Genomic DNA, 26,207 nt, shown 5'->3' on the forward strand with positions numbered 1-26,207 from the left:
TTTCAGTGTGGTCTTCTCCCTGTTCCTCTGTCTCTCCAGTCTATAACCCATAACCATGATATGTTGTCATCTTCAATCAAGTATATTACTTTTCTGGTTTGGACCTTCCAGAAGTTTCTCCTTCTTGTGAGAATAATGACACCCATCAGAATAATGGCATCCATCTCCGTGGAGGCCCAAAGACCCTGCCTGTGTCCTTACCGTCTTGCCTCTGGCCCCGCACTGGCCCGTCCACTTGGGCCTCCTTTCAGTTGCTTAAAAACACTGTTTCTGACCATGAGGATGTGTGCTTATTGTTTGTTTCTCCCACTACCCCTCACCCAGTTAACTCCTTCCCACAGCTCGGCTGAAGTGTCTCTTCCTTAACACTGAAGCTGACTAAACAACCGAAGATAGCAAGCTGACGGTCTAAACTTGGCAAAGAGAACCGTTTCTAACACTCTAGCAGAGGAGGAAGGAGGCAGTGATCTTTCCCCTGCTAGAACACAGTAGGGAGAGATACTGGAGAAGATGGAAGGCAGAGTGAAGGGACACACACACACACACACACACACACACACACACACACACACACAGATACGGAAAATTGTTTATGGGTAGTGAGAAGGATAACTCAATATCTGCAAAGGAGTCTTTGGCAAATTTATGTCTACTCATCATCCAGGGAAACAACAAGTTGGTAAGAAGGAATATGATGAACACAGTAAGTGCATAGGTGGAGATGGAGGCGGGGCAGGAATTTAGCCAAGTCTAAGAGAGACCCATCTCAAAAACAAGATGGAAGATCTTTGGCCTCTCCATGTATGAACATAGCACACATCTGTCTATACAACATCTATACACACAAATACATGAAAAGTGTACAATGATACAATTATGTGATACTGGCCAAAATGAAAACTATATCAAATGGCAAGGCAATTCTCTTATCGCAACATAACAGCTACAAGACGTGAAGATACTGAATTTTGTCAAAGTAAAGAAATTGTAGCTAGGAAGCCATTGTAACTATGTTACCCACTAGAGACCACCTCATTGTTCCAAAGCAGTAATTCTGAGTCAAATATCAAAGGTGTTTGTATCCTGGAGAATGCAGTGTTTATAGGGCCTAAAATAAGATATTTAATATTTGAATCTATTTTATGAGCAGAGTACTGTATTTACTAATACAATCTAAAGGATAAATCTTCCACTCAACTGGGAACTATGAAATGTAGCATTTACATTCTTTTTGCAAAAACAAACAAACAAACAAACATTTTCCATTCATGTGTGTATGTCTACATGAGTATATTACCATGCGTCCAGGAGCCCACAAGGCCAGCAGAAGGCATGGGATTACTGGAGCTGGAGTTAGAGGTAGTTGTAAGCCACTTCTTAACATGGGTGCCGAGACCTGAACTGTGCCCTCTGAAAGGGCAAGCTCTGAGCCACACGCTCCAGCTCCACCAAAATACTCCTTTGCAGTCTAAATTTGTGCAACAGACATGGATTTGGGCTTGCCCTACAGTTTGATATTTAACACATACCCCAGAAATGTGTAATAGCCTTAGAATTAACTTGTTTACCCTGGTAGCATATGAGAGCATTTGTTTTTCTGGGTCAGTTAAGTTTGATAAAAAATGTTACCCTGAAATTATCTCAAGCTTGAATGGCAGTGGCTATGGGGAAAAAAATGGTTTCCTAGAAGGATTTAGATTGATGGTTATTATAACTACTAAATTGCAAGAGAGATAGTGTATGCCGTCTCCGTGTGTGTAATTTAAGTCAGTTTGACCTACTTCATTTATAAGCTTAAGAATCAATCTAGCCCCCCTACATTATAGGACTGAGTGAAATTTCTGGAACTTTTCCTTTAAGTCATTGTATAGTTAACTTTGGGGGAGGGAGGCGAATCTCAGGGAAGATTGGAGAGAAAAACAGAAGACTCACTTAGAAGCACTTGAGGGGCCAGCTAGCCTGGGATGCTCTGCAAAGTTTATGTAACTACAAGAGAGACCATGCCTCAAAAACAGTGGAAGGAGAGAGCCAACTCCGCCAAATGGGCTTCTGGCCTCCACATGGTCACTGTGGCATGTGCATGACCGGATTCATCCATGTGTGCGCGCGCGCGCGCGCACACACACACACACACACACACACACACACACACACACGAGTGTGCATGAGAGACAATCAAGAATACTTAATCAGATATTTTCATCAAATCAGGACTCAAATGAATGTACACTGTAAATTTTAGGTACCATCTTCTATGATTAAATTACACAGTTTTTTTTTCTCCCCGAAGCCTGGGTCTCATGTAGCCCAGGCTGGTCTCAAACTTGTTATGTAGCCAAGGATGACCTTGAATTCATTATCTGACCACCCCTGTCTCCTAAATCCTAGTCTGGCAGGCCTCGACTTTAAGTTTAATACAGCACAAGACATAAATAAAACACAAGAACTGGGTGTAGTGGCACATAATTCCAAAGGTTGGCAAGCTGAGGCAGGAGGATAACTCAAGAGTTCAAGAGTAGGCTGGACAAGATAGCAGGACCTTGTCTATAAAAAGTAGACACATGTGTTCATGTACATGACAAAAATGTGCCTGAGAAGTTCTGTTGTCCTTCATCATTTGTTTCAAATCACAAAAGAGCTTGTTTAAAAAAAAAAAAAAGCCAGGCGGTGGTGGCGCATGCCTTTAATTCCAGCACTCAGGAAGCAAAGGCAGGTGGATCGCTGTGAGTTCAAGACCAGCCTGGTCTACAAAGCAAGTCCAGGACAGCTAAGGCTATACAGAGAGACCCTGTCTCGAAAAACCAGAAACAAAACAGCAACAACAAAAAGCAAACAAACAAAAAAAAAAACAGGAAAAAAAATCATATTAGTGTTGACTCTTGAGCCCTTTGCCTAGCTGTACATAATTGATGACAATAACACATTTAAGATGAGTTTGTGTGGGGTATGGTATCTTTTTATTGACTGGCCACTCGTCAGTATCAGATTATTTTTGTTTTATTAACTTAGTTTTCTAGCTATCACTTCCAGAACCATTGAATACAAACTGTTAATGAAATGAAATAAATGCTAATTTTGCTAATTACTAGTTGAAATTTTAATTTCCAGTTCTCCTTATTGGTAAACTTTTCTCTCTCTCTCTCTCTCTCTCTCTCTCTCTCTCTCTCTCTCTCTCTCCCCTCCCTCCCTCCCTCCCTCCCTCCCTCCTGATTATTTTTGTTTTTCTTTCTAACTTTTTTTTTAATGAAAAATTTTCCTTTCTCTCTCTCCTTTTTTTTTTTTTTTTTTTTTTAGGACCTGGGGATTCCGAAAGTGGGTCATATGAAGCGAATTCTCCAGGGAATTAAAGAGCTTGACAGGAACCCTCCCAACCTTCTCTGAGGTGTGCTCACACTGCTGCTCTCTCTGGGAAGAGAAGTCCTCAGCCACAATACAGAGTTCTGGGAAGCCTCCGGCTGTTCTCGTGACTCAGTGCGTGGATAGGCGCCTCTGGAGCACATCTCTGGATTGATGTTTTGCTGTGGGTGAAAGTTTTGTAAGGTATTAGAACATAATTTTCGTGCCAAAAAACAAACAAACAAACAAAACACCCAAAACCATTCCACAAAACCATTTTCTCAATGTGCAAACCTGACATACTAGAAAATGCTCACAGTAGTGAAAGACAAATTAGAATTGTTCGCCTTGTCTCTAACAGGTGGGATTGCTTGCCTGTCAGGGTTCTCCTTAGATCTGGGCTGACAGGAGAGTCTTATGTGCACCTGCAGCTGTGTTTACAGTGTGCAGCTAAAAGGTCTCAGGCGTCTTCAGTGAAGGCTGTGATTCCTTCCTAGAAACCACTAGTTAGGAGATAAAATAGGAATTGTATTTTGAGTTTTTCACCCTAAGTTTCCAGTATCCACTGGTCAAAGAATATGGTGAGACCAACCCATCACATACTATGAATGATGCAAATTTAGTGCACGATGTTCCTGCCTGATTTGTCTTTCTTTTTCTTGCATGTCATATATATTATTGTAATATTTCAATAGCTTTAATGTCTTTTATAATGAAATTTAATTTATTACCACCCAACTACCCAAGCACTTTTTGGTTGGTTAAGGGCACTTTTCTTCAGTGTGGACTTTTGGGTAAATAATCCACACCCAAGACTGTGTGAATGTTCATCTGTGCCATGATCATCAAATGATAGTTTATGCAAACCAAATTAATTGCCTATCCCAAACCTTAGGTGTGTGCATAAAGAAAATTATTGGGCACTTTCATAAGCTTACCTGTTCTGTTGTCTGACAAAACTTACTGCAATTTTCCAAATTGAAATCCCACATTTTGTCCCTATTTTTTTTTTTCATTTCAATTTAATAACCATTTTGAGTTTCTACTTGAATTTGTAAGACTGTTGGCATCTAGGAGTTTTCCAAGATCTCAGCTGAGATTTGTACCCTGAGTTATCTGGACCAGTTATCTGATGTGATTATTGACAAGAACTCCCCAATGGAAAAAATTAATTTGTTTCTTAAGGGCTTTTTATAATATTGTCTTACATATATTTTGATAGTCTGTCAGGAAGATATTTTTTTTTCTAAACCACTATATGTCAGTGTTCCTCAGTAGAATTATCAAGTAATTGAAAGCAAAAGGTATACATTGTCAAAAAAGCTAAAAAAATATTCTTTGTAAGTGTTTTCTGGTCACTATATGTCAAAAATCAGTTGTAATATTTGGAAGTTCTCTATATATAAGAGAAACAAACAGGTTGCTGACCCAATGCAGATGGTTTTGCGCAGTAGATAAACACAGCCATACATGTGTACACACACACGCCATATCCCTTTACTTGCATGTTTGTACTTGCTGACATACTATTTCTAGACAACCACTTGCCAAATATTTGGTGTTTTATTTTTACTTCTAACTTGGGTATTTACTCATATAAAAAAGAAAAAGAAAATAACAAAATCTACATACCTTAAAAATAAACATCAGGCCTGGCCTGGAGTTCAGTGGCAGAGTGCTTGCCTAGGACAGACAGGGCCTTGCCTCCACCATGGCAGCACAAAAATAAAGGAACCAACCAACAAACTCTGACCATCTAAGTATGTCTGTGTGTATATTTTACCTAAGTTGTGCACAATGCAAACTTTCCAAAGATGTTTCTATCAAGGCTTTTGAGCTGATGATAAGCCAATAGCCTAGTGATTTTAATGTTAAGCTTCATGCCTCTGAGTTCCTTCTGTATACCCCCTGGGGGGCACCTTGCCAGCATCTCAGATGTAACCAGGTTATCCCAGAGCCCTCCCCAGATCAGTATTCAGGAGAAGGGATGAGGGTGAGGAGAGACTCTAGTATAAAGAGTGTATTAAATAAAAATCATTATTGGGTTTTCACTTTCTCCCAAGTACACCTTTGCCAACAGATAAAGACATCCTGATGGCCGCTGCCCTGAGGGTACACAATGATTGGCTTTTTTTTTCCCCTTGTTTGTTAATCTTTTCAGTTCCTGCTAATACCTTTTATACATCCTGTAGCATCCTGACTCACGGAAACTTGAATTAAATAGAATGGTTTTGAGACTGTCGCTTTCAGATGACAGTTTGCGTGAGGAACGTTTTCTCTGTATCCCATGCCTTTATGAGTCTGGGCTGGGCTGCAGTGAGTGCTGACACCTGCCTAGCAGCAGAGTGCTATCCCTGTTAGTATCGTGTGATGCTCACGTGGACACCCGATGTAGCTTGCTCTCCTCTCCTCCAGATTATTTCATGCTCACACATTAAATGAAGCATTAGGTGTACATACGAAAAAAGAAAAGAGAACGATTACAAGAAAAGTGAACGTGCCATTTGGACCCTGAAATCAGACATGTTTGGATCTCTTTGTCTTAACTAACTTATCCTGATTTTCACATGGTTCATAACCCTTAAAAATAGTTCCTGAAAAACAGTATGTTCATGGCCTCCAAATTCAAATTAATTCTGTAATGAGATCTTTTTCCAGTGATTTGTTGCCAGCAATCTGTCCCCTATTTATTTATTTTTTTTTATGTTTTGATATAAAGTGCCCAAATATGACTTCCTAGCTTCATTGATATATAAGATCTTACTATTTTTTTGACTTTGTGTGTTATTTTGCATGAACTTAAAAATCATAGGCAATCCCTCTATCCATCACTTCTAAAGTAGATCATTTGCACCTGCCCTGGGCTAGAGTACAAAGTGAACTTTCATTTTTCAAGGATAAATTCTTTAGGGATGTCAATTTGAATTTAGCTGTAAAAATCAATTCCTTTTTCAATGCTGACATCTGGAGCCTCTCTTGGCTCCCTACCTCAGTGGTCGCATCCGTAGGTTGATTAGACAGGGTTTGGGGTTAGTTAAAAAAAAAAAGATGCCAGTTTTCTAACTCTCCCCAATACAGGTGGAAAAAGAGGAATTAGAAATGAAGCATCCTCAAAGGGGACTCGTGGCTTGGGATGGCTTTGCTGGTGCTTCCACGTTGCGTGGATGTGAAGACCGCTCTCCCCTCCTCTTGTTGTCTCACCCCAAGGGTAGCGAGCCTTCCTCTCCCTTGTTTCTGCTGTGGCATTCTTCAGTTGACTTTTGTGTCACAGTCTTTGTCACCTTGGTAATGATGATGGTATCTTAGCAATAGGAGTCCTTCACAAAGAAGCAGCTAGAACCTTTGGAGGGTGGTAATTGGTTTTTTTTAAATAAGCAAAATGTTATTTTTATTATTATTATTATTATTATTATTATTATTCTCCCAGGTTTTGGTTAGAGATGTTTATGTTAGAAGAAAATATGTAAAGGGTTGTTGATACGGAGAACAGAGAGCTAAAGACAGCTGGACTGTACCTAGCTTTTTGTATCGTTCTCTCTGTGATTTTTCAGGTAAAGAACTTAAACAGAGTAACCAAAACTGCATTAACTCAATAACAATGCTTAAGATAGACTTCCACATTATATATTATAGGTGAACAATGTACTTCCTTTTATGTAATTTAAGATATTATATTTACATTATTTAATATACTCCTTATTGTTTTTTGGACTTCCAAGTTTTAGTTGGAAAGTAAAAAGCAAGCCACAGTTTAAAAATTATTTAAAAATCCTCGTAAAAATATTTCCTTTTAGCTACAAGTTACCCGTGTGTAAGACTGTGTAAATAGCCCGGATATTCCCTACTATCTACATTTCAAGAGTAAAGTTCATTAAACCCATCAGAACACAAGGTTACTTATAAAATGCATTAAAAGAAAGACATGTCATACTCAACTGATGCTATCAAAGTAGCATAGTGCAGTTAAATATATAAGCAAACAAGGAAGGAGAATACGTTTTGTGACCCTTACTATTTGATTGCACTGTTGTTCATAGAGCTTAGCCATTTCTACTTCTGTATTCTTAGTACTAACTGCATCCGCAGCTGCAGGTTACCCTCAGTGCTGACAGCTGGTAGCTAGCTCAGTGAAAGGTTTGGATATCATAGCACACACAGTTTTGTAAGTTATATATTGTATACTGAAGATAAGTAATACATTGGAGTAATATATTTATCTAGAACTGGCAAATATGAAAATTATTTTCAAACCTTCAAGTAAATCACATTGACTTGTTTCTTTACGTGAGATAAAAGTCACATGTATGTTTAAATCTCTATTTGTACAGTAGCTTTCTCCTTTTACTGGTGTTATTAATTTTCATATTACAATTTTTCTTACCTTTTTATACCAAAAGAATTACCATGCTGGTATTTCAAACTTGCGAAGATGTACTTGAGTTTGCAAGACTTTTGGCAGATAAAATATTTAATAACAAACAGATACAAAAGCTTTGTATATTTTGTGGCTTTAGGGGCAAGAACTGTATCTTGATTTTTCTCTGTGTGGGACAGTGCTGACGTCAGCGTTGTCCGTCGAAGGCAGTGTTACCAGAACTGGTTGTATAAATCAGCACCCTTATTTATTATGTTGTGAAATGTACTCTTTATACAGAATACATATCCTAGCTCCTTTCGTTTTTTACTGCTGTTGCCTGAAGTGTAATAGCTCTGTTAATAGTTGACTTATATACTTGAAATGCTCATTTCTGTCAAACAGATGCCCAGTGTTTTCCTTCTAAAAAAGAAAAAAGACTAAAAAAAACAAAAACAAAAACCAAACAACAACAACAAAAAACACCAAACCCAAAACTCCCAAAACAAAACAATTTTCTTTCCTGTTTTAGGTAACCGAGTTAGAGTTACCAGTCATAGGAACTTTTCTACAAAGTGATTTTTATATCTAAAAAGGCACAATGCAGAAAGAAAGCACTCAAATGAATAGTGTAATCAACAGTTCTGTTATGCTCTTTTTCCCAATATGCTATCTCTTCAATCTGCAACTCTTTTCTTGCAGTGGGTTTCTTATTTCTGTGCTAGGGACACATCTGTGTTTGCACTGGCCGGTGTGGCATTGAATCTGGAACGCCCCCTGGAGCTCTCATACCTCTCACGTGTAGTGCTTGGTTCCAGAGTCTGTGTTTGAAACCTGTTTCCTGGTTTTGTGCTACACTGCAAATGGAGCCCACGCTGGATAACCATTTGCTTACTTCTATCGAGTAACCAGAACTAATTTTACTGTTTCCATTTGGATGGATTCTTGACTCAAGTTTACAATCCAAACCATTTACGATGCAATTGCACAGCATACCACGCAGAATAAAATCACTTGTTTCCAAGGAAGGAACAAAGTCCTACTGAACATTGTAAAGCAAAGAAATCACCTTAATCCCTAAATCGAACTGTTTCTCTTCTGTTTTATGATGTAAGCAGCAGATGGATTTTAAATGAACCTATCAGGAGATTAAGAATTAGTTTTCTTTTAATGGCTTATATAGATGGATTTATTGAGGATAGAAAAAAATGAGGATATGTTAGAAGCATAGATCTTACAGGAACCTGGGGCAGTTTGGCAAGGCCCAGGAACAAAGAGTTTGAAGACACATCTTTCACTTCGTATTATAGAAGGGCGGAGCACTTGGGCAATGTATGACGTGTGGGTGCTCCACTGCTCCAGTCTGAAGTCCTCCCTAGAAGTTAGCTAATTAACTCTCCGGGAGCCCATTTTACTGCAGAAATGTACAGGTCAGTTAAGGATGAAATTGGCATGAGCTAACTTCCTAGGCATTTAGAACAGCTCCTGAAAATGTTTACTCATGGGGCAGAGGTGTCTGTGCTTTCTCAGCTTGGCAGTGGACACAGGCAGAACTAGTTGGCTGGGGCTTGGATGGTTACTTTAAAAGACACAATAAAGGCGGCCTCATCCTTACAATGAACACCAAAGACAATTTTTCATGAATTAGCTGAGCCTTGAAATGTGTTAGCTGTGGTACGTTTCCCTTTACTTGAGACGACACTTGGTTTTCCATTTGTAGTCTTGACATAGAACTGACCTCTTGGATCCGGTGAGGCTTAGCCAGTTCCTTCCACCTTGTCACTGGCTTGTTGGGGTTTTTTTGTACAACTAACATATTTTGGTGCCCTGGGTTCCCAGTTCTAAAAGTTACCCAACACTAGTAGTTACAAGCAACCAATAGTTTTCCTCCTGTAAGACAGGACAGATACCAGTGGGAGTCCTACCTAAATTTACCTTTTTTTTTTCTTTTTTGCCAGTGACATTTTAGGCATAAAGAAAGGCATCCCAGTTATAACATGAAAAACTTATATCTAATTTGGTAACCCTTGACCTTCCATTTAGGAATAAAGTGCAGGGCAAGGGGCTGGAGTGGTACAGTACTTGTACTGCAGGCGTGAAAATCTGCGACTGTCCCAGCATTACAGTGCTAGGAAGAAAAAGAGATGGAAGTGAGGTTAAATGACTAGCATCTGCCCAGATAGGCCATGGACCTTGTAGTCTGTGTATGTTTCATTTCGGCTAGGCGCACCCCTGAAATACTCGTCCGTGTAAGTTTCCTGTTCTCTGTGTTCATGTTAAATGGCTATTTTCATTGAGATGAATGTAGTTTTCAGCCAAGGCCCTCACATCTTAGAGTAATTGCCCGAAGAAGAGACACCTCAGTTGCTTAGAAGGGGAGCAGCAGGGTTTCCTGTGGCTTTCCCCTGGGGGATTACTTTTTGATACTTACGCACCTTCCAAAAGCCGGCCCCTTGGATCTAGAGCATGGCTCCCTCCTCTCTGGCTTGGGCTAGAACTCCACTGCGTAGAGCACTGCCAAAAACATCCCATAAAGAAGCAAGCAGATGCTGTCCTGAGTATGGCCACATCAGGACCGCTGAAGGGGAATCCCTTAGGAATCAGACTGTAACCGCACTTCAAGAAGTGTGAGCCTGTTTTCACATCTTGATCTCGCCACTAGCTGGTTCTTCCTTTGATTTTTAGTCAGTGAAGAAGCCGTGCTGGCTGACTTCTTCGCTGAGGGGTTCCCTATCAAATCTGGCCATTATTATAACACAGCTTGATAACCCAGGGCTCCTGTGGCAGCTCCCCCTGCCCCCCATATTGGAATTCTCAGAAGGTAAACACCATATGACATAAGGAAAAAGACCAAATTGGAATTCATCTGCATGGTTCTTGTTTGTACTGAGTTTATTTGTATTTTTGAGATGGTCTTACTACACGGTCATAGTCGAGGCTGACCCCGATCTCACTATGTAGCTCAAGACATCCCCAGCTTGTAATCCTTTACCACAGCCTCCCTGTAGCATGTTGCTGTTAACTGCCTATCATGACAGTGGCCACCTAACTCTCCTGAAGGCAGATCTCTAAATGGCTTTGCTGGGAATTGTTTTCACAGTGACTTGCCATAGAGATGACCCTATTGTAACTGTGACTGCAGCGTTTGTCCTGTTCCAGGTGTCGGCTGGGTGACACCAGTGCCTGGTATGCAAATGAGAAAAGTCTTGGTACCCATAGTTCGTTCTTTCGTTCCCTCAACTTTTACTTGAAAAGCCTGCAGGAAGATAACACTGTGCTTATGGCATTATGTAAATTACGTTTTTCTGATGAGAAACCTACAATCTAGAATACGGAACAAAACAAATGCTTCATCCTAATTCAAGTTTTGAATTATACAGGTAAATTTTTGTTTGGCTTGTTGGTTGTTGGTTTTTTTCAGGTTTTTGCTTTTTTTTTTTTTTAATAGTTGTTCTATATAGGGTTTTGCTGTGTATCCTTAGCTGTCCTGGACTCACTCTGTAGACCAGTCCACAGAAATCCACCTGCCTCCGCCTCCCCAGTGCTGGGCTTAGTGTGTGCCACCACACCCAGCCTTCCCCCCCCCCCCCTTTTTAAAAACCATCTCAACAGTTCAGGTGGCCTCTTGAGTTCTGGGTCTCCTTGGTTGCCGTGAAGAACTAATTCCAGGGCCTCGGCTCAGTCTCCCCCGGTTTTCTTTCCTGTCCTTTTGCTCATTCTTCTGCAACTCAATTTCCTATTTTCATTCTCTCTTCCCAGAGTACAGAGACAAATTGGCTGAAGGCCACTGAGTAGGCTCTCCTGTCCCTCAGCAGCCCGAGTCAGCGTCTCCAGAACTCTGCCTCCAGAATGGCTGATTGAGCACAGTGCAAGGGAGCAGAGTGGCTCCAGTGCCGCCTGCCCTGCCACCCTCTAGGCATCCTCTGCCCTCCTGTTAACCTTTCTAACCCAGGAATGTAGAACGGCTCCAGGGTGGGGTGTAGTCCCTTGGCATGACGACATGCCACGGGTCAGCTCATCCAAGGAACTGTGCAAACTCAATGGTCTGTGAAGCGCTGTTGGGCGCCCTCCAGCTTGTCATGCTTTCGCTTCAGCCTTCCTGCTGCATGTTTTTGTTGGTGGTGGCAGTGGTGTAGTCCATCTCAGTGACAACTTTCAGGCCAGTATTTCACCTATGCTTCGTGTGTAGTCAAAGTTTTCCTGTTAATATCATATCCAGTTATAAGCAAGCACATGCACAACACGCACACAACCCTGCCATTAAATTTCTCTATTTTTGTAGTCCCAGAGTCTAGCTAGCACATAATAGGACCTTGACAAGTGTTTTTGAATTATGTTTTTATACTGTCACAAATTAAAAACTCAGAACACCTTGAAGGTCTTGTGTTTGCAAGGACACCTGGCCTCTGTGTAGACAAACAGAATGTCAGCAGGCCAAAGCAATTGCTTTGCCAAGGATCATCATTTGATGACCACATTTCTTTACATCAGGAATATTTGCCTGATGTGAGTTCCTGTTTCTGGAAGCGAGACATAAATTTCAACATTCCTGCCAAAACCTTGCTTCTAAGTCATACGCTTGCCTTTCTGTTCTACACACTCACTGCTTCCTGGACAAATGTTTATTGATTATGAGACTTGGAAAAGAATAAAAAATAATAACAAGTGTGAAATTTTTAAGCAGTATTTACCCAAGATGACACAGATGAAAGTTGTATGCTTTGGAGCCATTTGCTGTTAATGATTATTGTATTGCAAATATAGGAAGATCTGTGACTGTCATCACCCTTATAAAACATAGACACTAAACATTGCTGTTGCCCATGGGCCTGCTTTCCCTATGAGTCCCTGAAGCCATTCTACCATGTCCCCAAATAATGGTAAAAGTTAGTACAGAACTCCTCTTAAGTTAATTTTCTTGAATTATCACTAGTCAATTAAATAATAAAGGCCGGGTGCTGTTTCTAGCCTCCTGGTGAACTGTTCCTACCTGCTGTAACCTTCGCATTCACTTAGATGCCAAGGATACAGGTAAAAATAAGACAGGACTCTTGTCTGATAAGAGTTTAAATTTGTTCTCAAATTATTCTTTCTAAAGTCTATCTAAGAAATTAGGAAAGCAGCCCAGCACGATGGTGCACACCTGTAATCCCAGCACTCAGGAAGGCAGAGGCAGGTGGATCGCTGTGAGTTCAAGGCCAGCCTGGTCTACCAAGTGAGTCCAGGACAGCCAAGGCTACACAGAAACCCTGTCTCTCTTTGGTCAAGTCTCCTTCCACCCCACCACCTTCCAAAACCAACCAAATCTGAGTCATCAAGAAGCAATCTCGTTTAATTTTCACGTCAGCCGTGGTTCTGGCCATTGCTGATCAAGGGTGTGCCTCCCTAATCCTGTCCTATGCTGCTTCTGCTCCTAGAGGGGCCGTGCTGAACTCAGGTGTCTGGTTTATAGAGCAGAGGTAAACCTCAAGTTTATTTTGGTAAGGCAGAAATTGATGACAATTTCTAGCAAAGTACACGAGGCTACATTGTAACCGTGCAGGAGAGGATGGAGATCAGAAAGCTCTGTGTGAAGGTCATGTTACCACCTTAGATACTCTTAATGGAGAGTAGTAGGGAGTAATGCATTTAGCAGTAGCATCCTTAGCTCAGCAGATAGTAATACACTAGTATTTGTATGCCACATGGCTCTGATATGTACATGAAACACAGCAAGCATTTGAGTTATGATACTGACTTGTGAATATTTATTGATGGGTAGGCTAGGCTTTAGGTTTCTTTTATGAGAATGAAGAAATAAACTGTCTTTCTCTTTGCTGTCAGTAAGGTTGGGGTGGGGTGGGGGGGGGCTTTGTTAGTTTGTATTTTCACATTTCAATAAGATATTTTGAAATCACTATTTCCCATCATATCAAATACCAACCATTTCTGTGTCCCTTTGCAAAAAAAAAAAAAGAAAGAAAGAAAGAAAGAAAGAAAGAAAGAAAGAAAAGGTCGCAACTTGAAAGCTTTTATGCTTAGTTCAGCTTTGTGAAGGGGACAAGGAAAACGGGGCACTGTTCGTTCTACCCACACATACATTTCACTGCTCAATCAGAACTTCCTTCCCTCCTGTTATCCCCATGGTAAAATCCTAACAGCGCAGTTCCTTCTCCTCTTATATTGCAAAAGATAGTTTTGATTTAGCCTTGCCATATTTATAGCTAAAATTTACTACATTTTGGTAGTCTGTTTTGAAACTAAATACTTGTATCTGAAAGATGCAGACAAAGTCTGCCTATTTATTACACAGTGGGCTCTGTTTGCTACAGAAAAGAGTGAAACTTTTACCAGCTTAGCACACTTGCCATTGAAATGTACCTGACAGAGCAGAGGTTACAACTTTGGCTCTAATTACTTTTAATAATGATAAGACGTGAGTTTTGTTTGTTTACATGCTGTTTACAATGGCATAATTTTTAAAATCTATATGACAATTGAGATATTTATTGCATACTATTTTAAAGATGTTTTAATGTGTTTTCACCTTTGGAATATATTGTTACATTTCCTTGTACAGACAATTTGGGTGGCTTTGTTAATGTAGCTAATAATTTTTATGACTACTAAGTGACCAGTTTCGGTGCCTTCTATTGTGGGATGCATGACTCTGTATTTATTGTAAGGAAGTCACTGATGTGTGTATTTTTGTACTTTGCTGAGATTAATGGTTGATGTACATGATGATGAGAGACGTCTTTCCCAAAGGGCACTGCCTTCAGGTTGACCTTCTCAAATAAAAAGACTGCATTTGAAGGTGTGAGGTCTGAGCTCTTTCTGGAGGGAAGTCACTGAGATGATGATAAGAAAAATACAAAGTAGTCATTTGGACCTTTAACCACGCCCCCCCCCCATACACACCTTGAAAACCAACAACAGTCCAGATGGCGTCAGAACCAGGACACTGGAACTCATCCAGTCAAGTTGCTCAGTGGTTGAGCCACAACAAGGCTCTTCTCATTTCTCATTTATGAACACAACTATTTCTGTTGGGCCTTCTTCGCCCACTTCTCAACTCCAAGCAACTGTTTAGCTATCTCTGTTTCAAAATGTATTATTTCAAGTATGTTTTATTAGTGCAAATATATAGTTCATGACTGTATGCAACTTCCTTCCAAGATACATCCAAATCAATATGCATACCATTGTGGGTTTTTTTTTAATCGATGGATAATAAATATTCCATGTGGCAGAGTTATTAATGTTAAAAGCACAGTTTGGTTTACCCCTACAGAAATAAGCCCTTGAAGTGTACTATAAAATACTTGAAGTTCCCAGTGTTGGGGCTGGAGAGATGGCTCAGCGCTTGCCTCGCAATCAGGGAGGCTGGGTTTCAAGTCCCAGCACCCATCTAACAGGTCTGAGCATCTGCCCATACCTCTAATCCCACCGCCGAGGAAGGCAGAGACAGGAGGATTGGCTTGCTGGCATCCGTTGGAGCTGAGAAAATGTGACCCCAGTTCACGGTGCGTGACTCAAAGAAGTAGCTGCAGAGTGATGGGAGAATAAGTGGGTAGGTACTCTCTTCTGGCCTCTACACTCACACATTGTCCATGGGCACTGCTGTCTGTACACGCAGAGACAAATATTCTTACAAAGAAAGCGAAATGGCACAGTGGGGAAGATGGTGTAGTGTGACCTGCAGGGAGAAGCTCAAGATGGACGAGGGTATGTGGGCATGGAAATGAATAGTCAGCATTTAGCCCTGCACAGAATAGTGGAGAGAATGAAATCGGAAAGGGCCGAGGGCAGAGCAGTCAGAGGATGCTGACGGCAGTTTTAATGGAATAGACAGGAAGGAACAGTGAAGAATACTTCATTGTTACAGTCTGGACTTGAAGCTTGGCTGTAGATGAAGGAGAAAGATGAGCTCAGAAGTCTGCGTCACTGTCGATATCAAATGTAGTGTTAGAGTTACTGAAAGGAAACAGATCTGATGGCCAGCCTCTTGTGAGCCAAAGTCAGAAGAGAGGATGAAGTTGTCCTAAAAGACTTTTGTGAACACAGAAAGTGAGTCCCACAGAGTTAGACCCAGGAGAGATTGTCCTGACAGTAAAGGAGGAAGAAATCAGAAAATGGAGCCTATTGCATCAGCCTGAATGAGAACCCGCACTGTTAGGATTCTGGCGACAACAGCGTGGCCGACAAGCATCCTTTCTCCTGCTGCCCAGTCTCTTACAGGCTCCTGTGGGCAGAAGGAGGCAAGGCAGAGATGGTGTTTGTAGAGCCTCACACCCGGAACTGCAGAGCAGTGTTTGAAGCTGAGAGACTGGAAGAACTCCATGTGTGGCCAGTAAGCCAAAAAATGCACTTTCCACTAGGATCCTATGTTCCCCTCATTCAGATGGCAGTTGAGAGACTGTGCCCATGAGGAATCGTTAGCAGAATGGAAGATTCATGGTTTAGTGTATGGGCTATAGGGTGGTCCAGAGTGGAGTCAAACCAGAGGGCAGAAAGTTGGATGGAAGAACTGTTTAAAATATGGATGTTATTGTCATTGTAAAGTGGGCTTACAAATGAGATACGTGAAATTGAGAAAAACACTATGATATCTAAAGGTATCATATGTCATTAAAAAAACAACAACAAAAAAAAACATTTCCTAAGAGGCAGAGGGGTCAAACCTGGCTGGCAACTGCTTGGTACCTGTTCGAGTTTGCTTTCTGATGCTGTGATACAAAATTGGTCTAAACCAACTCGGAGAAGAGATGATGTCATCCACACCCAGGTCGCAATCCACACTGAAGATGTCAGAGGCAGGAACCATGGAGGAAAGCTGCTCACTCACTGGCTTGTGTTTCAGCTACTTACACAGCCAAAGCCCACCTGCCTGGGAACGGTGCTTCCCCATAGTGGGTTGGACCCTCCTACATCAATTAGCAATCAAGAAAGCATCTCACCGGTATGCCCACAGGCCAACAGGACTGGGTAATTCTTCAGCTGAGATTTCCTCTTTCCAGATGTGCCAAAGTCATACCCAAGATTAACCATCACCACATCCATGGGAACACAGCAAAGACAACCAATTCCTCTCTATATCCAAATGTGTAGAACGGTGTTTGACACATGAAACACATGTTTATTAGCTGAATAAATTGGGAATGATTGTGTCAAGTTAGAGGGCCAGTAATCTTGGATCCTTTTCATTTCTACAGTTGATTTGGAAATAGATGAGCCAGAACTTAAACTCCCAAAGAACGGTCTTGTATCCCTTTTAAAATACATCATGATTAGACACTGCTTCTGAGCATCTGCATAAGGATCCCATGGCGTCTGCTGATTGTGATGGACTTTCCAAATGCAAATTATATTGTCTTACATTCTAATTGAGTCTGCTTGTGTAGCTCTGAGCCTTGGATAGTCATCAGACCCAGTTCCTGCTTTCAGAAGCTATGGCTTCTAAGGCCAGCAAATTAGGGTTTTCACCAGAAAATCTAACCATAGCTGATATTCCTGATGCAAAAACCAAGAGCCCTTCAATGCTCTGGGAGCTTTCCTTGCTCTGGACCTTGTGTTTTTATTTTGCCTGGTGTCACCGATGGTATAAAAAAAATCTGACAATGGCTGCACTGTGGCATGGCTGCATGGGTAGTGCCAGGCACAAGAATAAGAGGCTACAACAAAAAATAAGGCAACTCCACCCCCCAAACAAAGCAAACCCAGGAGCATCCAAGCAGAGGTTTTAGTTTATGGTGTTATATCCACAGTGAGTCCTCAAAACTATGAGTTTAGTATTAGCCCCATTTGAGCACCCTCACAGCATGGCATTGGTGCTTCTTGAATAAGAGTAGGCACTGGGCCGTTGTCCTTTGAGAGATGGACACTAACAGAAGGAGCTCTTAAGAACCACAGTCAAGGGGGCTGGAGAGATGGCTCAGTGGTTAAAAGCACTGCCTCTTTTTCCAAAGGACCCGGGTTTGATTCCCAGCACCCACATGGCAGATCACAACTGTCTGTAACTCTAAGATCTGACACTTTCACACCAGTGCACATAGATTAAATAAAATATTTAAAAAAAAAAATCACAGTCAAGTGTACAATGCTCTCCACATTGCTCCGCCCCATGCAGTTCACTGTTCTACTCAAATCCCTGCTGCCAAATAACACAGCGTCCCTGATTGAGGCCACAAGCGAGAGAGATCATGTGTCTGCTCATGTAATTTTTGAAGGCTTTGTTATTTTGATTATTACTAAGAAAAATGATCCAGGCAGTGGTGGCGCATGCCTTTAATCCCAGCACTCGAGAGGCAGAGGCAGGTGGATCCCTGTGAGTTTGAGGCCAGCCTGTTCTACAATGCGAGTCCAGGACAGCCAAAGCTACACAGAGAAACCCTGTCTTGAAAAAAAAAAAAAGAAAAATGAAAAATTTGAGCTAGAGAAATGGCCCAGTCAGTAAGGTACATCAGGATCTCTGTTTAAACATTAAAGAAGCCAGGTGTTAGGGGTTCACTGTAGCCCCAGCACTAGGAGATAGAGACAGGAGGCTCCCTGGGGGTCACTGGCCAGCCTGTCTAAGCTAATTATGAAGGCCTAGTTCAAAGGAAAGGCTCAAAAACAAACAAGGTAAACAGCTGTGGAACAAAACTCAAATGTTTACCTTTGACCTCCATATGGACATGCATACATACCATACACACAGAAAAATAGGATGGAAATGAAGGCACAGTGCATCAACATAAGTGCTGTTTTGTTGAGCATTGATATTAAGCAATGTGCCCTTATATGGGTGTATATAGATAATATTATACATACACATATATACTTATGTACATACAAATTATATATATATTATACACACATATAAATGCCTTGGGCGGCTGATGCTGGGGGATCACAAGTTTGGGGTCTAATTTGGCTGCAGAGTGAGTTCAAAACTAGCCTAGGTAAGTTAGACCTTACCTCAAAAAAAAAAAATTACAAAGTGAAAAGAAGGGTGGATGTATAAGACAATAGCAGAGCTCTTGCCTAGCATCCACAGAATTGAAGGCATGTTCCTCAGGAGCATGAAGAAAAAATATCAATACAGACTAGAGATTCAGAGTTCAGTGCAGCCGCACTGGCAGTACTAACAGGAAGGCTGAGCTTGAACATAGCTTGTCTCATAATTTGTTCATAACTATTAGAGAACAAAAGCCAAGACCCTTTATTGATAATAAGAATATTAAGCATCTCAAGTCTGGAGTATGTAAAAGCTCATTACTCTAGAATAATAAATCTTCAACCTACAAAACCTCACTAATATGTAACGCTCTCATTAGCTTAATTATGATTTGATGAACTGTGCACTTCCAACTGGAAATCAAATTGTTAAGACTTATCTGCTGATTTGAAAGTGATTGCAGCAGCTGACAAATGTGTCTTAACGCTTTCTGCCTAAAGCAGTCTTAATTTTAAAAGTACAATTTGGTTCTATTATCATCATGCTCTGAATTATCTTGAGACAGACTTTATATAGAAGGCAGTATATTGATATAAAAAGGGTGAAAATGGGTTAAAGACAGGTAAAAAACAAAGTCCAAGATCACTTTTTAAAATTCCTTTTATGCCTACTCCTTTATTCTTCAGTCTTCAATAGCTTTAGTTACAGCATTTTAAATATTAACTAATTTTATTGCTTGCCTTTGTGTACTGAGTCAAATAAAAAGGAAACACCTAAGACTTCCTCCTCCTGACACCTTTTTTTGCTCTTCGCTCTCCTCTACACACAGAAACATGTGCGAACACAGAGCACTATAAATGACATCCCTCCTCCACTCTACCCCACAGGGCTTGCGTTGTACCATTATGCTTAGACTGTGCCATTCTGAATAACTGAGCTTACAAGCAGTAGTTTCACAGTGCCCTAAACACACAACTGAATGTGGACGGCAAGAAAGGTATGGCAGCTGGGCGTGTTGATGCACACCTTTAATCCCAGCACGCGAGAGGCAGAGGCAGCCAGCCGGATTGCTGTAAATTCAAGGCCAGCCTGGTCTACAAAGTGACTCCAGGGCCCAGGGCAGCCAAGGCTACACAGAGAAACCCTGTCTCAAAAAATCAAAAAACAAACAAACAAACAAACAAACAAAAAAACCAAAAAAACCAAAAAAAAAGAAAGAAAGAAAGAAAAAAAAGAAAGAAAAAAGGATGTGGCAACAATAAAAGGTCCTTTGAAGGTGCAGCTGCCCCATCAATGCAGAATTAAGCTTGCAGTGTTCCCTGGCAGAGATTCCCCCTGTTGGGTGTCACAACTTCACACACTGTTAGTGCTGGACACACAGCATCCACACCATTTGTGTGCTTGCTTTCATACCACCTGGCACCCATGGAAGCTTCCTGAAACACCCCAGCTCAAATTCCACACCAGTGTGAGTCCTGCCTTGCAGTGTGTTTGCCTACAAAGTCTTCTACATACAAGATGACTTAATTACAGAAAGCAAAGGCTTGAACTATTTCCCTACTTTCCACAGCGTGTAAGTATGTAGTTGGTTTATATTTGGAGTAGATTGGGTTGGTATGTTGGGTTTTTAAAGGTGGTTGAGGGGTTGGAGAGAAGGCCCAGCCGTTAGGAGCACTGGCTGCTCTTCCAGAGGACCCAAGTTTGATTTTCAGCACCCACATGACAGCTCACGTCTGTCTGCCACTCCAGTTCCAGAGGATCTAGTCCCCTTTTCTGGCCCCTGTGAGCGCTTCATGCATGTGGTGCACAGACATACATGCAGGTAAGTACCCAGACACATGGCGATTTTTTTTTGTGGGGACGGATGGGGAGAGGTTCCTGACTTAACCTGTTTTAAAAATAAAGTTTTTGAAGCTGGGTGTGGTGGGGAGACTGAGCAGGAGGATGGATCAGGAGTTCAAAGCCAGACTTGACTACACAGCATGTATGAGGCCAGCCTGGAATACATGAGACCTTGTCTCGAATAAATAAATTGGTTTGTGGTTTATTACTGGTGAATGTTATATATATACACATATATAGGTAAAATTTCTTCTGGAAGTAGAAAAGGCTTATAGACGCCTTCATTTAGGAAAAATGCTGTCATGTATAAACATGATGCTAGATTAGTGTTTTGTGTACAGTCTGTTCACTATGATGGAACACTTTTATTGGTCATAGTTCATGAACATGAATGGAGATTTCTTTTTGCAGAACACAAGGACTCACACTCATGAATGCAAGCAACCCACCACTTAGGATTGTGGACAAATATCATCACGCCCAATGAAATTTTATTTTATTTTATTGATGAATAAGAATTTTTAAAAACTAAACTTGGTTTGGAAGCCCCTAAATTCTAGATGTTTTCTAGGATGTTTGCTCTAATACACAGCGTGTGGACTCCCAGGGCATCGACGAAACAATGAATTCCATAATTTCTCTTAGGTCAGTATTCTCCACTATAGAAACACATGGGGGGGGGGTTAATTGTAAAATGTCACTGTGTTATTTTAGAGGATGGAGAAATGACTCAGTGGATAAGAGCACTTACTGTTATTCCAGAGGACCCAAGTTCAATTCTCAGCACCCATGTGGGAAGCTCACTTGCCTGTAACTTCAGCTCCAGGCTGACACTCTCTTTTGACACTTCGCACTGTCATGACCCCTCCAGTGGAATGTGTGACAAATGTTACTGTACAACCCGAGGAGGTGACCCCTGCTCAGGGATAGCCTCCTGGAATGGGTCTGATGTTCCTGCCAGGAGTAACTGATTGCATCCTCATTACTCATTGTGTTGGCATATTCTGTCTTTTTCTCCTAACCTTACTCTCCTATCAGAACTTTCCAAATACGATGACCATTTCTGTGAAACTCCCTAACATGGGACTGCAGCCAAGGACCATTCAGGCCCGGAGTTCACCACCAAGTTCTGCTTCACTTGTTAAAAGAAACATGACTAAGAATTAATCATCAGTTAATAATTTATATTATGACTTACAAATAAAGTGTTTAAGAAAGCTCCAGATAGTGACACTCAGATAAAAAGAACTAAGAAAAAACTGTCTTGGTACACAGATGTTTGGCATAATGAGAGAACATTGACCTTTGATAAAGAGGACACATGGGTACTGATACCAAGCTAATAACTTAAGAATGATGACAACACTATTACTTTGCATTCTGTACTTTGTACTGTGTATGCCTAACTGCTTCATGGACTCCTTTGAATCTACTCCATGAAAAAAAAAAGTGACCACAAAGTACTCCCCGTTTCAAAAAAATGTGTATAAAAAAATCTAGATGCTTACCTGAAAAATACACTCAGATCTAAACTCTCCCCTGGGTTGGTCTGTTTGTCACTCACCTAATCTTTGTCCACCCACACTTTGAGAACTCCCATTCCCAAGGACCTATACCCGACTGAGACAGTCCATGGCATCACACACAGCACTCACAGAGACAGACAGACATACACATAATTAAAATAAAAAGAGATATTTTTAAAGTAAAGGGATAGATAAATTAAGACCAAGACAAGCAAGTTCCTTAGACTTCAAGTAATTTTATACTTTACAATCGAAGAGTTGGGCATGGTGACTCACTCCTACAGTCCCAGCACTTACAGAGAAATAGACTACAGAATGCTTAGCCCTAATGGGAGTATTTATACCACACCCACCTCCTTCTAACACTCAAGGATCTTAGTGGAAGAGGATGCAGAAGGTGTGAGAGCCTCAGGCAGTGGATGACTAAAAGAAAACAGTGTCTTCTGGACACACCCGAGTGTGTGTGTGTGTGTGTGTGTGTGTGTGTGTGTGTGTGTGTGTGTGTATACTAATAGCCAGTGTAACAGCATTCACAAGACCTGTGCAAGCACAGGCCAGACCAAATCCCAACATGGATATGAGAGCTGGACATGCAATCCTATATCCTAGCTGTAGAGCTATTGTGATTGTTAGCTGCTGGGAACAGGAAAGTCAGTTTTCTCTAAGTGTAGCCCCTGGTAGGTAGAGCATGGTCCAATGGAAAACCACACATGCAAGAAAATTTGGGCAGACAAATTGGTCTTGATGGGTTGTTTTTAAAAAGACACAATTGTGTGGGTAGGAAATCCCTTGATCTGGGAAAGGTTTGGGAAGTATTACACTCTCAAAGAACTAGCAAAAGTTGTAAAACCAAGTTGAAAAGTTTTATAAATAAGATGTGTATTATATACACACATGTTTTATATAGTTAAGCTAGGAGAGTATTTTAAATGAAATTTAAAAGCTCTTTGACAGTGTGTGAGTGTGTGTATGTGTGTGTGTGTGTGTGTGTGTGTGTGTGTGTGTGAGAGAGAGAGAGAGAGAGAGAGAGAGAGAGAGAGAGAGAGAGAGAGGGAGGGAGAGACAGAGAGAAATGGGTATTCTGTTTATGAATGAGCACTCAGCATTCATTCTTGTCACTGACCATTTATAAGCCTCTGTATTAACCACTACCCACTAGAAGAAGAAAAAGAAGGAGGAGAGGGGGGGGGGGAGAAAGGGGAAGGAGGGGGATTCGTTGAAGTTGTTTCTCTGGCCAAGATTGAGGGCAACATTCTCTAATCTGTATATAAGAGCATAAATATTTAGAAGGCAGTTTGAAGTATAGCCATTTAGCAAAACAGCAATAGTAAGGTCTTCCCTGGACCTATGGCCATCCTGGCCATGGGATTTTGGCTGAGTTTATAGTATTAGGAATGAATTCCCTCCTGAGGAGCAAATCCAATGGGAAAGTTGTAGGCTCAATTTTCTTAATAATTATATTTTATTATGAACTTATCAAATGAGCGTACCTCCCTTATAACCCAACTAGCATAAACCTGTGGCAAAGAAGATTAAAGAACACAAAAATGAAACCTTATGGGTATCAGTTCCCAGAAACAACTCTCCGGACGTAGTCAGCAGGATTTCTTCTGCTGGAACCTGGAGCAACCAGAACCCGGAACCCAGAGCCTCTACTGAGGCTTGGGGCAGCAGCCGAAGCCTGGAGCCCCAAAGCCTTCACTGGAGCGGTTCTCTTGAGGAGCATCTCGAAAGCCAGTGATGAACAGCCACTCAATCCCAAGTCTCTATAGATCCTCTCTTCCTATTTTTGGCTCACATTTATATCTCCTCTCGGAATTTGTCCAAGGATGTTTTTCAGCTGGTAACAGCCAAGCTCCCCCATAAAGTGGTTCGGCTTCTAAGGGGATAAACATCACCTGTTCTCTCACAAGTCTGTTGCTCATCCCACACTTGGGATCTAAACAAAAAACATGTTTATCTCTCCTTCAGAAAGTGGTTGGTGACCCCCAAAGCATTGCACCACTCTCTGGGTATGTCTTACCTGGCATGATTATATCTTACTTGCCAGGGAACATATCTTATCTGGCGGTGTGTATATCTTGAATAGCTATATCTTACCTAAGTTGGCATAGCTTGCCCAAATGTAGTATGCAGTGTCCATATGTGGGTAAAGACATTGATAGGCTCCCTCACCCTCAGCAGCTGCATAGCAACTTCTGGGTCTATGAAATGTAGCCAGCAGAGAAGGAGCCTCCAGCTTAGTTCTATCTTTTCTTTGTATTCTGCAACCAAATTGTGTGGTATCTTCAGCAATAGGGGTCTTATCATCTGGTTCTTGTTGGTAACCAGAAGAAACGACAGTAGCTTATATTGTTTTGGGAGCTCCTGAGGACTCCATAGGCAATAACTTGGCACTGAGATTTTTATGTTAAAAATTGTGGGGTTTGGCAACATCATTAGACACACACCATACATGCAGGATACTTTCATTTGAGTGTGTGTGTGTGTGTGTGTGTGCTTAGTTAACTTATAAATTAATAGGTTCCTGTGGGGATTTTTCAAGCATACTTAATGCTTCAGTTTACCCTCCCCCTGTCCCACCTTTACCCCACACTCTTATCTCTATTTATCCCTTTCTATACTAGTATTCACTCCATCAACTTTCCTATCATATGAGTTTTACTACCCACCCCACCCCCACTTTAAGGCCTCTTTCTCCAGCTCCTTGTAGTGTTTTTCTTACTCCCTCTCCTCTCCAGGCCCTCTGTTCCACTTAACCACAGAAATGTAAAGATCTGAAGGTAGGGCCCACCCGTGAGCGAGAACAAGCACTGCTAGTCTTGGTGGGCCTGGGTTACGTCAGTACAATTGTTTCCAGTCCCATTCATTTTCTGGCAAAATCATAATCTCACTTTTTCTTTTCTTTTTTTCTTTTTGTTTGTTTTGTTTTGTTTTTCAAGGCAGGGTTAATCTGTGTGGCCTTGGCTGTCCTGGACTCACTTTGTAGACCAGGCTGACCTCAAACTCACAGAGATCCACCTGCCTCTGCCTCCTGAGTGCTGGGATTAAAGGCGTGAGCCACCATGCCCGGTTCATTATTTCTTATGGATTAATAAGATACAACTGTGTATGGGCCACATCTTTAATAACTGTTCACCAGCTGATAATCTGTCCTGAATTCTTAGCTTTTGTGAATAGAGAAATAAAAAAACATGAATCTGTGGGAATGTCAGTCATAGGTTATATATAGTTCATTTCCTTAACTTCTACCCTTATCTATTATTTCTTTGTGTCTACTGAGTTAGGATTAGCCTAATGCTACTCTACATCTCTAAAGTGTGACATTAAGTTATTTGGGATCTCTGATGTGTGTGTGAGTGCATGTTTGCATGCATATAAATGGGGTGGCCCAAGGACATTGTCAGGGGCCCTCATCAATCACTCTCCCATCTTATTTACCTAGGCATGGTCTCTCCATTTAGTCCATATCTTGCTAATCTCACTAGTCTAGCTTGCCAGCCAGCCTACTCCAGAGATCACCTCTCTCTGCCTTCAAAGCACTGGAATTATAGGCCGGCCATCTTGTCTACCTGACATTTGTGTGGGTGCTAGAGATATGAACTCTGCTCTTCATGCTTGCTGTTTGTTCATCAAGACTTTAACTGCTGAGCCATCTCCCCTTCCCCTCTGATTTCTTAATAGCCACTTAAAACCATGAACTTCTCTCTTAGGGTTCCTTTCATTGTACCCGTAGATTTTAATGGTTGTATTTGCATTTTCATTCATTTCTAGGAACTTGATTTCCTTCTTGATTTCTTCATTGACCCGTTCATGAGCCAACAGTGTTGTTTAATCCCCAAGTTTATGAATAGTTTGTAATTTCTCTTGCTGTAATTTGTTCTTTCTTTCTTTCTTTCTTTCTTTCTTTTTTTTTTTTTTTTTTTGGTTTTTCGAGACAGGGTTTCTCTGTGAAGCCTTGGCTATCCTGGACTTGCTTTGTAGACCAGGCTGGCCTCAAACTCACATCAATCCACCTGCCTCTGTCTCCCAGTGCTGGGGTTAAAGGCATGCACTACCATGCCCAGACAAAAGTATTTGTTTCTTTTTTGTTGTTGTTATTTATTTATTATGTATACAGTGCACATCAGATCATATTATAGATGGTTGTGAGCCACCATGTGGTTGCTGGGAATTGAACTCAGGACCTCTAGAAGAGCAGTTGGTGCTCTTAACCGCTGAGCCATCTCTC

The 26,207-nt window shown here is 41.2% G+C and overlaps 1 protein-coding gene across 1 annotated transcript in view; it reads left to right on the forward strand.

Moving 5' to 3' along the window:
* DGKH (diacylglycerol kinase eta) overlaps window positions 1–6,142 on the forward strand; it is a 167,159-nt gene extending 161,017 nt beyond the window's left edge. Inside the window, 2 exon segments of the mRNA XM_084767935.1 lie at window positions 3,295–3,363; window positions 3,365–6,142. Of these exon segments, the coding sequence (XP_084624061.1) occupies window positions 3,295–3,363; window positions 3,365–3,511 (216 nt within the window). The 3' untranslated portion in view covers window positions 3,512–6,142.
* Window positions 6,143–26,207: the final 20,065 nt, after the last annotated feature.

Source organism: Acomys minous, assembly GCF_964271855.1.
Source record: "Acomys minous genome assembly, chromosome: 18".
Classification (NCBI taxonomy): Eukaryota; Metazoa; Chordata; class Mammalia; order Rodentia; family Muridae; genus Acomys; species Acomys minous.